The sequence below is a fragment of the Octodon degus genome, unplaced genomic scaffold (genome assembly GCF_000260255.1).
Source record: "Octodon degus isolate 3935 unplaced genomic scaffold, OctDeg1.0 scaffold00004, whole genome shotgun sequence".
NCBI classification, from domain to species: Eukaryota; Metazoa; Chordata; class Mammalia; order Rodentia; family Octodontidae; genus Octodon; species Octodon degus.
Genome location: NW_004524580.1, coordinates 22,711,870 through 22,729,206, shown reverse-complemented (window position 1 = coordinate 22,729,206; position 17,337 = coordinate 22,711,870). Strand labels below are relative to the sequence as shown.

At 42.7% G+C, this 17,337-nt stretch overlaps 1 protein-coding gene across 1 annotated transcript in view; it reads right to left on the bottom strand.

Annotated features, from left to right (window-relative positions):
• Nucleotides 1-17,337, bottom strand: part of Plxnc1 (plexin C1) — a gene marked incomplete at its 5' end in the record, with an annotated part of 142,047 nt that overhangs the window by 77,924 nt on the left and 46,786 nt on the right. The window contains 2 exons of the mRNA XM_004623905.2: nt 240-387; nt 8,398-8,512. Coding sequence (XP_004623962.1) covers nt 240-387; nt 8,398-8,512 — 263 coding nt within the window. The remainder of the gene's footprint in view (nt 1-239; nt 388-8,397; nt 8,513-17,337) is intronic.

Sequence of the window (17,337 nt, the reverse complement as noted above, 5' to 3'; positions counted from 1 at the left end):
TCTCTCTCTCTCTCTCTCTCTCTCTCTCTCTCTCTCTCTCTCTCCAGGGTCCCATTCCAGAGCCAACAAATGAGGTGGAGGTGAGAGGAAGACCCAGGTGGGGCCCAGCAGGCAGAGAGAACGAGGACAGCAGAGGCACAAGGCAGATTCTCCATGACCGAACTGCTTCCTTGGCCATGCGCATGCAACAGTTCCCTCGCTTGCCTGACCTTGTGATGAAACGAGAAGGGTCTACGCACCTCGGTAGCTTGGCCTGGTGAGGAGGATGCAGGCACACGCCTTGTTTTCCTGGCTTTTCTCCTGGCACAGTACCTTACCGGTGTCCATGTTCTTCACCCAGCACTCCGAGTGCTTCGAGGAGAAGTGTCCCACCATAGTCACTGTGGTCTGTGAGAAGAGGAGACACAGGAAACAAATGACCGTCTCTGTACCAGTGCCGTCCATCTCTTGGCCTTACACGCCCACCCCTGACCTGCCACGGAAGAGAGTTCTCAGAAGAGCTAAAGCGAATACACAGGCGTTTTATTGGCTATTAGAGTTGCTCTTTTGTGAATCACCTATTCCTGCTCTTCAACTGTATTTCTGCTGTGTATTTTTCTTATCAGTTTTAAGAGCTCTCTGTATAGTGTAGATATTAAACCTTATCTGTCATATTTCTGACATATATTGTCTCCTAATCTACTGTTTGTCTTCTAACTTCGGTTTGTGGGAGCTCTTGCCCTTACATAGTGTGTTTTCATGTAATCAAATCCAGGTTTGCTGGTCTTGGCTATAAAGTGCTTTTAAACTCCAGCTTACAGACAAGTATAAAACTGTTCCAATTGTTTTTTTAAGCTTATATCTTTAATCCATCTGGAATTTATTTCTATATATATTGTGAAATGAGAGCCCAATTTTATTTTTACCAGATGGTTAATCAGATATATCATAACCATTTACTTAAAAAAAAGAGAAAAAAGTGCCAACAACTCATTTTCTCACTGATAGAATCACTTTTGTCATATATGAAATTATCATATATTTGGAATCCATTTCTAAATTGCTCTGTTCCAAAAATCTATTGATTTACTTCTATTCCAATGCCATCAAGTTTTTACTACTGCGGTTTTAAATATATTTAACATCTGATAAGGAAAATCTCTCCTTATTTATCTTTATTTTCATAGGATTTCCTAGACATTACTCAGCCATATAAGCTTTCAAATCATTTTATCTGAAGGGGATGTGGAGGCTGGGCGTCTAATGGGAATGATACCATTTATCTGCATTCATTTAAGAAAAATTTATGTTCCTCTGATATTAAGTATTTTCATTCAAATGCATGCTTGCATTTCTACTTGTTTCTCTTTGATCCAGGATTGATTGATTGATTGATTGATTTACTTATTTATTTATTGGCAGAACCAGGGATTGAACTCAGGCCCTTGTGCTTGCCAAGGAAGTGCTTATTCTACTGAACCATCTCCCGGGCCCCCCAGGATTCATTTAAAAGAGTGTGTATCTTAATCTCTCAGGTGTCAAGACGCATTTGCCACCTCTTTATTACTTACTGTGAATGTTACTAGGTAACGAAGGTCATGTGACTCTGCTTTTAAAATTAAAGTTTGACACGAGATCAAACTCATGCCTGGATGTGGGGGGCTGGTACGTGTGTGCTCGCACATGCTCCAGGCACACGTGTGCACATGCCAGTGTGAATGTGTACCTGGACGCAAAGGGGAAGTCTTGAAAGTTTGAAGCCACCCAGCAAGTTTTCTTAAATGAATTATGTAAAAGAACAAAGCAGTCAGTTCTCCCATTGAGAAGGAAAATTGAAGGGTTAATATGTGAGCCGGGGAGGCATCTGACAGCGCAGGAAAGGGCCTGTGGGAAGGTGGCTGAAGATGAGGAAACTCAGCGTGCAGGAAGAGGAAGCCCTGTCACCCGTGAGGAACAGCCTGGGATCGCTACCTTGACCTTCTGCACTGCCACCTACGCTGCTGCTGTGTCCCTAGCTTTTGAAGTCTGTTCTGGTCCCAGGGCTCACTCCTATCTTTCCATTAAAAGTTCTGTTTCTACAGGAGAAGGTAAGCTCCTTCAGTACAGTCAGCCAGGATGAAGTCTCTAGGAGACTTAAACTTGGGAACAGACCCCACACTGATCCTGCAGGCTTCTTCAGCAGGCAGCTGGGCCTGGTTCCTGCTGACTTCTTCAACACGTCTTAGCCCCTGGCTACACACCATCACGTTTACATCTATACCTTCCCTTCCTCAAACACTATAACCAAAGCATCCGAAAGTCATTTTCTCCAACTCTTAATTTTTTCTCATTTCCTTCCATTTCTCACACAGTTTTTGCATAACTGTAATCATTCCATTTATGTATTCCATAAATAATTAACACGCTCTTAACAAGGGCGAAGTGCCGCACCGGGAATTGAATGATCAGTGAAATCAAGTAAGTACAGCTTTTGCCCGCAGAGGGCTTACAGAGCAGAAGGACAGACAGCCCACTAGATCGGGACTGGATTGCCACAGGGCACCAAGAGACTGTCCAGAAATGACAGGCACCTTAGCCATGCTGGTGCAGCAGAGATGGAAAGAATTGGATGGATTCAGTGAACCCATCAGAGGGAGCACACGCAGGATGCGGGAAGAAGTGGGGATATAGATGGGGAGAACTCCAGTGAGCACGGGGACACGTGCAGGTATCAAAGGCACCATATGCTGAGATGGGACAGAGAGAGAGAGAGAGAGAGAGAGAGAGAGAGAGAGAGAGAGAGAGAGAGAGAGAGACCTTTGGTGGAAGATCAAGCTTTTAATTCTGGGTACATTTAGTTCTTGACATTTGTGTGATGAAGAGAATATGGCAAGTTAGACATGGGCCTGGAGCTCAGGAGAACAATGCGGGCTGGACGCAAAGGGGTTTTGAACACAATGATGATGCATGAGGCTACGGGGGCAGCTAGGTTTGTCTATGGACAAAGTATGGAGGTGGAGCCAAGGAGAGCAGGGAGCAAGGGAGGCTGCAGGGTGGGTGCAGAGGAGGACAGTGTGCAGAGGGCGCCTCACGGGAGGCAACAGAAGAGCAGGTTTCAAGAGTGCTGCCAGTCAACCAGGTGAGAGAACTTTCCAGCGTCAGCTGGAACAGCCCCATGGAGTTCCTGAGTGACCTTAGCAAGGACAGGTTCAGAGGGACAGCAGGGCAGCAGCCAGTTAGAATTGATCTGGAAATGGGAGACAGCATATTTCTGTCAGGTTCAGGGGAAGGAGAGAAGAGTCATGGAGTTGGAGGTGTCTTCTGGCATGACCTTGGGTGCCAGGTGAACATATCTTAAAAGCTGAAGCTTGGGCTTAATCAACCCAAAATAGAAATCCTTACCAAGTTCATGGTTCTGTGCGTGCATGTGTGCGTGTGTGTGTGTGTGTGTGTGTGTGTGTGTGTGTGTTGCTGAGGTTGAACCTGGGGACTTAAGTATGGCAGGCAAGTGAGCCACCACTGAGCTACCTCCCCAGCCTTTTACGTTTGCTTTTTTACTTCCAATTTTGAGACTGAGCCTCACTGAATTGTCCACATTGGCCTTAAACTTGTGACCCTCCTGCCTCAGCTTCTTGAGTAGTAAGAACTTCAGGTGTGTCCTACCACAGCCAGCTTGAGGGCTTTTTCTTGAAATAAAGATAAAGCGAGAGTGAACCCACAGTGGGTCAGTGGGAATGGAAGACCTGCAGCGTCCATTAGCAGGCAGAGATGACGTGCCACAGCACCTCTTGCCATCTAAGATCCCGTCAGGCTGACCTATAAGGGCCGTTCTCCTTAATGCCAAACCACTTGGTTACTTCTGGGTTTCACTGCTGTGACAACAGCATCGTCATGCTTAGGGGTTTTCCTTCTTTTGAGTTCCTTCCTCGGGACTCTATGCTTGGAATTAGTGCTTCAAAGAGAATGAATATATTTATGAGTTTTGAAATGTACTGCTGAACTGCTTTCCAAAAAGGTTGTACTAATTGGCATCGCCAATATTGGGTGTTAACATAACTTATTATTGCTTTAATTTGTATTTATTTCATAACTAGTGAGGACGAACGTATTTCCATATTTATATTTGCTTTTCTGAATCTCCTCTTACGAAAATATATTCTTTTGCCCATTTACTTTTTGGTATCTTGATTTTCTTTTCTTTTTTCTTTTCTCAGCTGTATTATTTGGTAATTAACATTCTGTCTGGAAAGTATTATCCTGGAATGTGTGCTTTAATTAACTTATTTTTCCATGTACAGCTTTTGAAAATTAGAAATGAAGTATATAAATATTTTTCTTTGGTTATCAGACACTATGTTACTTCAGAGCTAAGAAAATTCCCATACTTTTAAGTCATCTGATGTTCAATCCTATTCTGTGGATTATGTTTTTATATGTATTCTTCTATATATATATATCCTTAAATGGCCTAAATTTTACTTTTATTTAATGTAAAACATGAATTAAACTATATTTCTCTAATGTATGCCATAAAATAATTCTTCTTTCTTATCTTATAATGTCTGATCTTAAATATTTTTCACATTTATTTCTGAGCTTATTCTGTCAGTCTGTATCATTCTTTTGTCTTCTTTTCATTTCTTTCTTTCTTTCTTTGTTTTTTTTCTAAGACAGGGTCTCACTATGTAACTCAGGCTGGCACCAAATTCACAGCGATCCCCCTGCTTCAGCCCCCAAGTGCTGGGACTACAAACACGCACCACCACGCCTGTCTATATCACTATTTTAAAATCTCAGAATGTATAAACTATTAGTGATGCACATATCAATATATACATACTGTACTATCTATACATACGCAATTATATATGTTTACAATTCAATGAGAGTGATTTTGCCCAAAGAAGTTATTTTTTACAAACTATATCTTGGGTACTCTCTACTTATATTATTCCAGATGAATGTTACATTAATTTTAAGAAAATGCCTGCTCAAATTTTAGTGGGTTTATACAAAATCTAGAAAAATAGAGTAGGGAAAAGTGATATTCTTATGATAACATTCTACTAAGAAAGAAATAATATATATGGATATAGTCAAGATGTTTTTAAAAATCTTTCAAGAAAATCTTCACATATTTTGTGTCCACTTTTATTTATGCTCATGCTTTTAATTGATAAGGTTCCACTACAAAGAATAACAAAGAGCTTCGGCAATCTACTGTTGGCTGATTTTCCTCAGATGTAATGGCTCCAGGTGAGCCGTTGCGAAGCTCAAAATCACTATTTTTGGGTCTCCAATATGTGTCTCCCACTAAGAATGATTTTAAAATATAAGGCACTGGGCTGGTGAGACAGCTCAGCAGACTAAAGTGCCTACTCAGGCAAGCCAAGGGACTGGGGTTCGATCCCTGGCACCACACGTCTTGCCAGCCCCACTCCCAGGGTGGGACGAGCCAGCCAGAGTCTGGGCCTGGTGGTGCATGCCTGTAATCCCAGTGCTGGAAGGAGGATCACTATGAATCTGACCTGCATAATGAGACCCTGCAACAACCAAATACATTTAAAATAAATAAATAAAAATAAAATATAAGGTACATACAGCGTTCTTTTACTTTATGCCTAAATATTTCTGTTGTTTCTACGAATGGGATTTTCTATGAAGTTTCTATGAAACTTCTATTAAAAGTTTATTTTACTTTACCTAACACATAACATGGCTATGGGCATTTAGCATCCACTTAAATATATTGATTTGAATAGTTTTGTTTTTATTTTTTAATTTTTGGGATGCTGAGGAATGTGCTCCTTTTTAAAAATGTACTGAGCCACACCCCCAACTCCTAGAATAGTTTTAAAGCTATTATGTTTAGATTTAGAGATGCGACCACTTCAGATGGGTAAATACTCTTTTTCTACATTTCACTACAGCAACTATTTGTATCCTTGTTTGCTGTATTGGACAGAACTTTAAAAACAATGTTGATAGTGCTGGTGACAGTGGAATATCTTGTTCTAGTTCTGATTTGTGAAAAGAATATTCCTGGACCCCTCCTTTGAGGACCCAGGTTGTTTAAAAAGAAATACTTCTATTCACACGTCTTCTATGTTTTTATTAGCATAAAACACCTTTATTTAATACTGAAAGCTTTATAGCTATGAACACAAATAGAAGGCAAGCATGGGAACGTGTCACATGCTCCCCCTTCTTTTTGTCTGTCTGTGTAGGTGAGCCTCTCACTTGTCTTTTTGTATTTGTCACTGTCCTCTGTCTCCAACACCTTTGGGTGGAGCAGGGTAGCCCATGCCCATGATTGCATCTGAAATCTTCCCTACAGTCCACCATGCTCCAATAAGTTATGACTTCAAAGTATCTATCTATCTATCTATCTATCTATCTATCTATCCATCCATCCATCCATCCATCCATCCATCCATCCATCCATCCATTATATGTACTTTTATAAATATCAGGTCATCCTATGCATGATTCAATACTTTTCTTCATCTTGATGCTTTTATTCAACTAACCCTGAGACATCCTCCCAAGATTGACTTGAACTGCTCTTTTTCTTTTTACCATGGATCACACAGTGAGGATGGGTATACAGTTTTCTAACTGATTTATGTATGGAAACAAAGCTTCTGGCGAACAGAGCTCTGTGTTCTATGGAGATTCTTTGGTACCTACAAAGGTACTAGCATGTTACTTGGTGTAGATGGGTCGCCCAGTGTCTCCGTAGGCTAGGGACTTGAGACTTTAGGGCAAGTCACTCATGACCACACAGGTAGGATATATTTTGAAACAATATGATAAGTGATGGAGCCACAAATCTTATCAACACTATTAAAGATATCAATCTATGGTGGGGGGGCATAGCTCAGTGGTAGAGAACTTGCCCAGTGTATGTGAGGTCCTGGGTTCAATCCCAAACACTACCAAAATAAAAAAAAAAAAATCAGTTCAAAGTTTGTTTTAAAAGCGCCTTTAGTCAAACTAGTAGTACAGTTTTTCTCCTTCGCTTTCAGAGCAGTGGTGTACTAGCGAGGTCCCAGCTATGTGGGAAGACTGAGAATCAGCAAAAGCCACTGTGGGATCTGGGGTAGGGAAGAAAGCACTAGCGGTTGTTGGGTGGTAAGTGTTTTCCAGACTAGCTATAAATGGTAATTAATTTACACTAGTGAGGCCTTACATAGGTAACCAAATTACATAAATCGCACTTATGTGCTACTTCCTCCCACTACCACTGAGCTAAAGTATTGCCCTTAATTTTCTTTTAATGACAACAGAAAAAAAAAATCTTGCATAATCTTAAGCACTCATCAGAGTCCTGAGTTTATGTAAGGGTCATGGCACTTTTCTATCAATCTTCATTAGTACCAAAGTCAGCTCAGTATTAATAAGAGAAACAAAAATTTGGCCATATCTATGCATGGATTCTTGGGCATCTTTTATATCAGATCTACTCCCTCCAACTCAATGCTGGCACAGCTGCCCCCCAACACCAGGATGCCCGCAGAAAGTGACAACAGCAAAGTAACTTAAAACCCATGCGTTTTGATCAGTTATGACTTGAAAGCTTGATTCTTTTATTATTTATCACTCATTAAATGTTCTGGCTCTCCTTTATTAAATGTTAAATCATCTTAAGTGGAATGCTTCGTGCTATCTGAAATGGCAAAGTGTAAGGGAAAAGGGAAAGTGGCCCATTTCCTTGTTAATGTGGCATTCAAATAAAACACAGGGCTCAACAGGCAGGTCAACTGGGCTGCTGATGGGGACACTGTACAATTATTCATAACATAAGAACCATAATTAGGGAGGGAAAGCCTTCTTCCACCATTGAGATTGCCAGGGAGAAATCCCATTTTCCCACATGCAGAATTGGTATGAGCATCAGAAAATACCCAAATACACTCTTTGCTTCTTTTCTCTTATCCAGTGCTGGGAGCCCCTTGGCTGGTTGAGAGAACCTTCTGGTAACAGTCCCTGCACACGCTGTATATCTTTCCATCTCTTGCAACATGTCTTATGGCCAGGTTCACAGGGTTGTTGTTAAGAGAAGCCCAAACACATTGCAAAAAAGGAAACAAGAATCCAGCTATGGTTAAGGAATTTTGTTGACCAGAAGCCTGCACTACTTTTTCCCTATTTTTAAAAACAAGACACATTTTTGCTGTGTGTGTTTAAATTCAAATATTGAGGATTATCTTTGGCTTCTCAAGAGGACTAAATGCAGGCCAGCAGGTCTTCGTTGTGACTTGGTCCAGAACCCTTTGGAGTGGGAGTGTCCCAAACACTCACCATTTATTAACAAAACAAATGGAGTCCTGTACCTCAGCTTATTTCATTGCCTGGTAGCTATTTTACACCCAGGAGGCGGTTACCATCAGCTGTACAACACCATGGAGACAAACAAATTAAAATCTGTTCTCTTACCTTATCTTTGCTGCTTCGAGTTATCTGAATTTTAGGACACTCTTTGGCACCAGATGAAGCATGTAGCCAGTTTTCAAAGTGCTCTGACTTCACACAATCTTCTTTAAAAGTACACCTAAAAAAAGGGCAACACAAGGCAGCAGCCCCACATGCATTAGTTACAACTTTCTCAAACTTGGCTTTGGTACAAAATGCTTTATACAGTGGATTATTGATTTTGAATGAGAATAGGAACATGATGCTAAAATCATGAAAAGCAACAAGAAAACAGATTCTACCCCCCTCCTGTCTAGAAGCAGGGAACAAATGTTGACAATGTGTTGAACTCGGACTCTCTAGCCAGCCCTCTCTCCTGATGACAACCCAAATGCATCCTAAATACATCTTCTCAGGCTTTCAAGAGTGCCCTTGTAGAAATACTGTCAAAAAACACCCCAGGAAAAGCAGTTACACATTGTATAAATTTTAGGCTTGTAACTTGTTCCCAGAGTATCAACCTATTGTGTCATTTGTTTTATGTTTAAAAAAAATAACAAAGCTATTATTTTGCGCCTTGCAGTACCATGATTATATGAAAACACTTCAAGGGCAAAGTCTGCCCGAGAATTTGAGAAGATACTCCATAACCATCTGCTACAAAACATTTATTTAAACACAAACCAAATTTTATCAAAAGATATGGGTGAAACACTTCCAGGGCCACTGCCCTAGGTCAGCCAGCTGGGAGAAGGCCCCAAAGAAGTCTTCAGTTGTGTCCAGGATGAATCACTTTGATAAACATGTGCATGGAAGCTGAGAAGTGAGGTCATTGGCTTGCTCACTGGGTCGGTCACTCTAGGTCACAGTAACAGGGAAACCCTTGTCTCATCAGATGGGCCACCGATCCAACAAGAAAAATGAACACCAGTGCCACATTATCTTGCAAGAGCCCAGCACTCAGTGGACATTCTGCTGACAAGTATCAAGGACAGAGGAAAACATCTCTGGTATCTTTACCTCTCCAAGATGGGAGGTTACATTGAATCTATTTTTATTAGTATATGTTTGCAGTAAACACATGAATCATGACATGGACAAGCAAGCCAATGGTGACCGCACTCAGCTGTGGGAAGTCCCTGGGGGCACCCTAGTGGAATGAGGTACAGATGGGTCCAAAGAGCGTATTTGACTTCAAAAAGATTTAATTTCTTATTCTTCCTCTTCTCTCTTTTTCTTTTTAATTCTTAAGAATTGAGGCCTTGTGGCTTTGTCTTCAAGCTCTGTGCTAATTTAATACGGCAAATATAGAACAGGAAGCATTGAGTTTCGCTAAGTATCATCACGAAGAGCTTAGCATGTCACCCACAGGGGGAACCCCACTTCCACTGAGCACTCCCATGCCATCCCCTATCTCTGACAATGGAACCAAAGAGATTTTCATTAGCGGTTCTCCAAAGCCATAACTTGATCTGACCCTGGATGGCTCACTCGTCCGTCACAGACATTAAGTTCAAATTAAACCGCTTCTCAGTGTCAGGGAGAGTTTGCAGCAGAGGGACAAGAATTGCCACATTCAAACACTGAGAAAATGACAAGGCTGGTTCCTTATTTGTATCTGAAACAGATCTGTCAAAAACTCCCTGCCTCTCTTGGGCGCTCTGGGCTTGTATAAATCACTTCTTCTGCCTATAAGAAAGAAAAAAAAAATTAAGCCAATTCCAGAGAGACCAGAGTACAAATGTTTTTGTAGGCTCTTAATGCTGCCTGGGAGTCAAGGCCTAAGGCTGCCAAAAAAACAAGTGTGAGATATTTCATACAAACAGTGCTACAATTTGCCAACTTGTGGGCAGCAAGCACTAGTGCCATGGAGTTATCACTCCCTTCTCTGAATTCCTATACCATTTCTTGTTGGAAGCACACGTTTTGCTCTTTAATCATATGCTGCCTTGAATTACAACTTAACTGTTTCATAGGTCTATGTCGTTCCTCCCCAAGAAAGCACTAAGCTCCTCAAAGGAAGTGAGAAGATCTTTAATATTTCTTTAGCAAATCCCTAGGTCTCTCAGCATGACATGCCAATCTTAGGTTTCAATAAATATTTTTGAATGAATACATGAGATGTGAAATCTCTATAGGTCCTTTCCATGGGTGATTTTTCTTTCTAGAGTTTTGATTTTTGCCTGCCTCTTCCTTAAGGTGAACAGACTATTTTTAACATAAGCTAAAAATTAGGAGTTGAGTTTGGTTTCTTTATAAAATAAAAAAATAAAGCACTGAACGCTTCATTTTTTTATTCTATGTAGAGTAAAAACCAAACTCCAACCATGATAACCATCTAGACATAAATTGCTTGTTTGCATTTTCTTTTTAAAGCTGCCTTTGAAATTTCTAAATTACCAGTCCTTGCTCCTCAGGAGTAGAAAATAAATTAAAAAATAAAAAGCAAACTGCGACACCAAGAATGTATAAGCAGATGGTCAACCAACAACAGTATCTTATTACTTCTCAAATATTGCAGATTGTAAAATCTTCATGACAGCGCGTTACTCACACATTCAAATTCTTTAAGGCAGGGGGAGCAGATCTTATAGCTCCCACGTCTTAGTAAACAAAACCAGATACTTTGAAATAATTCCTTTTGAAAGCTATCCTTTTGATTCTTCTGTATGCAATCCAGCGCATAAACACTTCAGCCACTGCCCAAACGACGAAAATCTCCTTGTCCGCCACACCTCTTGGTGAGGCTGAGTCCTGAGGGAGACACTCTCAGAGAGGCTATTGCTGAGCTGGCTTCATTTCAATGTTCTAGGGCCAGAGAGGAGGGAAACTGGATCCGGAGCACCAAGTACGTATTCCGGAGAAAATGGCAGAGGTGTATTTGTTTGCTTTGCTTTTGCTGTTATGTTCGCTTCCTCCTCCTCTTCTGAGGATCTATGTTAGTCTGTTTTGGGTTTGAACTGCAGAAGCCCTGAGACTATATAATTTAGAACAGAGATGCGCTTCTTGGAGTTCTGGAGGCTGGGAAGCCCACAACTGAGGGGCCTGAACCTGGCAAGGGTCTTCGCAGCAGAGCAGCTCAGGGTGCAGGGTAGACGGCAAGAGAACGGAAAAGGCAGAGATCGGGCGCCCACCCTAGAGCCGCCAGGAATCTATCCACAAGAAAGGAGTCCCAGCAGCTAAGCTCCTCCCACTAAGCCCCGCCTCCAACGCTGGGACACTGGATTGAGTTTCCCGCACGTATTTTGTGGGGGACATGTTCTAACCGCAGCTCGACCAATCTAAATCTCAAGATCTCCTTCAGTGTTTTATTTTTCTAATTCCAGTTAGAGGTCATGGCCGGGTGAAAAAGACTGTAAGTAGTCACACACCTATTTACAGATTTAAAAATAGAGTCTACCCAAATGGCAAAGAAGAGATTGCTTAAAGAAATACAAAAATAAAAAAAAAAGACTGAAATACAAAAATTAAACCAAAAACTGAAACGAAAAAGTTAAAGAAAATAAAATTTTTTCCTTAGCTGAAAACCACTATTTGGAAACAAGAGCATGAAACCATTTAGGCAGCTCTATTCTTACCTGGTTGCTATCAAGTTTGCTACCGAGCTTTATCTATTCCCAATAATTCAATAAAATAGTTTGCTATTGTCACTAAACTATTTGAGGACATGGACCACCCCCTCCTCAATTCCCAATTCAGGAAAATATGTGGTCCAACTCTATCCAGGCTCCCACTGGTAAACAGGAAGGTTCCAAGTGATTGTGTCTAAGTTTGTTGTTGGAAATTGCGAAAGTACTTTCATTCGGAGAGCTTGCTTCTTGATTAGTTAGAAATCAGTAAAGCCTGTAACATCGCTAAATAACCCGCAAACAGTGGCATGGAGGGGACACCTGCTCTGTGCCTGGCACGTGGGGGTGTTGCTAGGTCTCACCAGCTCATTGTATAGGGATGAACCAGAGGGTCAGAGATGTGCACTGACACACCCACGTCACACAACTGCCGTGCAGCACAAGTCTGACTTCAGAGCCACATTCTTGGCCACCCAGCCACACGGTCTTCTACCGGCCCCAACTGTCACAGATACTGTTTTCTGGTCCAGGGGCCACCACCCCTGTCCTGACTCTCAGAGGACTCCACAGTGGTTGGAGGGTGGGATTGGGCTAGGATGGGACAGGGATGGTGGCCTCTTGACCAGAAAACAGAGGTGAGGCAGGATCTCTAGAAGGAAGAAGACAGCAAGGATTTTGGAGGCCAACACAGAGGTGGAGACTCCAAGAGGCTTTCAATTTTCTTTTTCTTTTTTTTTAAATGTATTTAGTACAGCGTCTCCAGGGTCTCACCATGTAGATTGGACTTGTAGTGACCCGACTGTGTTCAGCCTCCCAAGCACTGAGATTACAGGCGTACGCCACCATGCCCAGTCTCAATCACATCTCAGCTTGCCCTGGGGGTGGGGCCAGCAAGGCATGCTTAGGATAGAACCCCGGCTACTTTGCTCTGCCTAAGCAGGCACTTTGATTTTTTTTAATTTTTAAAAATTTTTTAGAGGCTTTGAATTTTCATCTGTCAATAGTAACAGCAAAACATCTAGCACGGGTTAAAATGCCAGGCTCCCCCAGATTTACAAAGCTATTCTCAAAAAATAAAATTGCAGGGGGCTTGCGGGCTAGTTCAGCTGTTGAAGCACCTGCTTGGGCAAATCCAGTCAGGCACCAGGGACCTAGGTTCGATCCCTAGCTCCACATTCCTTACCAGACCTGCCCTTAAGGCAGTCTGAGCCTGCCCCCACCTCCCAAAAATAAATAAATAAATACATAAATAAAAATTGCGAACCATCTATAATATGGAATATATTCCCCCCCCATACAAATAATGTTATTAGCAATGATTAGGTTTCGAGGTTAGGCCACAAAACTTACTTATCCATGATGTAACTTCAACACTAGATATTTGCAACATAAGAGTAGCAGAAAACGAGGTTGCAGCCATTGGCATTATATAGCAGTTTTTCCTTCTTCTTTACTTATTTGTATTTCTGCTCAGCTGGTAGTCTGGGAATAGTGCCCAGCTGGATCGACTTTTAAATTTATTATTACAGCATTGTATTTATACAGCATTTCTATTTTTTTTTAATGGGCATGGTTTAAATTATTAATTGTTTTCATGCCAATCTAAAGCACAGGGACAGCCACCTCTGAAAGCGGGGTGCTGAAGGTTCCAGATATGAAATAAATGCCCATGGGCTGGGCGGGGGGACCTTCAGAATCAGACTCTATTAGGCTAAAACTGCTCAGTAAAAATTTACCACTTACTCAACCTTGAAATCGAAACTCTGAACTCAGAAATGTAACTTCTACTTCCTGCCGCTCGAATTTCAGCAGCATTCTCTAATCTAATTGCTCACGAAGAGCAGACAGTCCATGAGGGAATCTGATCACTAAATATCAGGTAATGGGCTTGAGCGTGGGGTGAGTGAGACCCGTTTCGGAGATTCCGCACTGATAGAATATCAGAAAACTTTTAGCAAGCCAGCGATCCAGCTTCTCTCTCGCACAGGGAATCGCATCTGAGCTGGGGGATGGATTTCCTGCAAGAGCATCCCAAGGTCTTTCGCTAAGCGATTTGAAACAGATGTCTGAATCTTTAGGAAAGGCACAGAGCCCAGAGGAGGGCCCAGGTGGCCTCTAGAATCCAGGGACTTTCATTCCAATCACCAGTGCAGGAGCTGAAGAAACCAGACTCCACGAAATGAAAGAGAACAGAGAGTCAGGGTGACAAACGAAATTCTGAATTAAAGGCCCTCGCAGTCGGGAAAGGGGAGTGCCAAAATACACGACCAAAATAACTTCCTAGGAAAGCTGAAAAATAGGATCTTCATCACTGGAGCTGCAAGTCAGTCTACATGATGAAATTATGCTAATAACAGAGACAATTTGGGAGACGTTTTTAAAAACCGAAAACATCTCACGTGCCAGGCAGCATCTTTTCACATGACTTGATTCATTCACTCTTCACAACAAAACTATGAAGGAGTTACCACAATTGTCCCTGCTACACAGATAGGGGAAACAGAGGCACCGAAGGCCCCATATTGCTTTCCTGAGAGTCACAGAAGTAGGAAATAGAAAAGCTGAGATACAAAGCCAGGCAGCCTCGCTTCAAAGGCCACACTGTCATCTACTACCCTATATTCCTTCTTAACAGTTTCTAACACTGACTGCGGCCTTTTATTTTTCATTCATTTAATGCTGCTGTGACAATACCACAGACCAGGTTGTTTATTTATTTATCTATTTTTTGTGACAGGGTCTTGCTATATAGTGCAGCTCCCCTTAAGCTCATTCTGTAGGCTAGGCTGGCCTTGAACTCCATACAATCTTCCTGCCTCAGCCTCCCGAGTGCTAGAATTAGAGGCGTGCCACCATATTTGGCTGGGTAATTCATAAAGATTTCTTACAATCCTAAGTGCTAGAAAGCTCAAGGCTGAAGGGCTACATCTGGCGAAGACTCTCTTGCTACGCTGCGCATGGCAGAAGGTAGAAAGGCAAGAGAGCACTGCACGCAAGGCAGCAGAGCTGCGGCTCAAACCCTCAGGCCTTTTCAAACTGGCATGAGGAGCTGGGGAGCTGGCTCAGTAGAATAACTGCTTCCCTGGCAAGCTCAAGGGCCTGAGTTCAATCCCCAGTTCCGCAAAAATAAATAAATAAATTAATAATAATAAATAAAACTGGCATGAATTGCCCCAGGAGGGTGTTGCCTGGGAGATTTAGTTTCTAATACACACTCTTTGGGGGACACATTCAAATCGCAGCCCCTCCCTGATGCTGTGGATCCAGTCCTGTTCTTGCTACAGTAAACTCATGCATCTTCACAGCCACTTCGTGGAACAAGCATTACTGTTACCACTTCTATGCCAAAGATAAAGGAACTGAGGCACAAGGAGCCTAGTTAGAGTGGTGTCCACTACTGATACCTGCACTTTTACAGTATCAAGCTACTCCTACTGTAGAGCCTACCAGAGAAGGACCACCATAAACACCAAGATGATATTCAACAGGCCCCCCAAGCAAGTCATATAGGAAAAATAGGAGCTCCATTCCATTCTGTTCTGTTCAGTCCAGTCCATTCCATTCCTTCCATCCCATCCCATCCCACCCATTCTACTCCTTCCACTCCACTCTACTCCACTCTCTTTCTTTCCCTTCCCTTCCTTTCCCTTCCCTTCCCTCCCTCTCTCCCTCCCTTTCCTCCATTCCATTCCATTCCATTCCTTCCATCCCATCTCTCCCCATCCCATCCCATCCTACCCTACCCCATCCAATCCCATCCCATCCCATCCCATTTATCCCATCCATTCCTTCCATTCCACATACTCCACCCTTTCCCTTCCCTCTATCCCATCCCATCCCACCTCACTCCACCCCACCCCACTTCTTCCATTCCTCATCTTTCTTTAAAGTGTGTCCCTTGGGTTGTTAGGGTATCAACAGTAAGGTAGGGTTCCATGGCTAACAAATTTGGAAAACGGAAATTAAATAAAGTCAAACAAATTTTGCTGTTACAATCTTCTTACAACCTTGAATATGCTGTAGTGTACTGGAACTTTCGAACACAAGAATAAAAGGTGCATTATCGTTGATCTTTTGGCTAGGGACTGTTCTGAGAGATTAGAAACTCATAAACACGAGGAAACATTGCCTTATCTTGTCTAATGGGCAATAGTCCATGGAGTAGATCATGTTAGAAAGCTGACTTCGAGGTCATTGGGTAGCCGTCATACTCAACTGCTGAGCATCTTCTAAATCAATGGTGGCGAACCTATGGCACGCATGCCACAGCAGGCTCAGTACACACAGCTCAGGAGTCAAGTCGCCACAGCATTTCCCCAGCAGCCGGACATCAATAACATTACACACAGGGGCCATGCACATGCTTGGAAGGGAGCAGCAGTACCAGGCAGTAAATATATGGGTTTGGGGTTGCAGTTTGGGCACCTGATTTCTAAAAGGCTCACCATCACTGCTCTAAGTTACCCTCTGCATGCCATTATCACCCATTACCAGTCACCTGGCCGTAGCCCCACCCAGTGCCTCTGATCTCCACCCACCCAGGCATCTAGCACACCGCTGATCACAGCAGCCCTGCCTAAGAATCTCCAATGGGGCCATTTTGCCTACAGCAAACCCCTGCGCATGTGCTTTTCATGAGTCTGTCTACAGCAGGTGTTTTTGCACTCCCTTCCAGTCCAGACCTAGCAGCTTGGTCAGTCTGTCTCTTTACCTAGACTGCAAGCTCCTAAAAACAGAAATCTCTGACATCTAGCAAACAGCACCTGGAACCTGATAAACACCTGCAGTGCACACATGTCGGGCCCTGCCAAGCACAGTGATGCTTCCCCTGCCCGTAATGGCCTGCAACATCTGGGTGAAGTCAAGGTGAATTCAAGGGCTCGTTCAGTGCCAGCCTCCCCTGTGACATCTTCCCAATCTCTACGCAAAGTTAATGCTCCTTCCCCTGGGTTCCTACACACTGTGCACACATTCCTAAGTAGACACAGTGCACTGCATTAGTGGAGGGCTGCCTGGTCCTCTGAGCAGGCAGCCTCCACCCCAGGAGAAGGCACCCAGCCTGCAACTCTTTCTCCATATATTTACAGAGTGCCAATCTGATGCCATACACTATGGTAGACACTGAGCACGCATCAGTGAATAAGCCCATTAAGTGTAGCATACAGACAAAAAATAAGTAAGCTGACTACCACTTACAATAATTTCTACTTAAAGAAATTCTGTATAAAAGCTACAATTCTTGTTACATAGGTCTTGCTTTATCTTGATCTTAACCATCCAGCAGAAAAGTATAAAAACGAAGTATAAGAAGTAAAGCCGAGTCCTAGCCCAGGTCCGGTGAGTGTGCGGAGAGTTTCCTGCTACCCTGCACCGGCGGGACCAGTCCCAGCCCAGG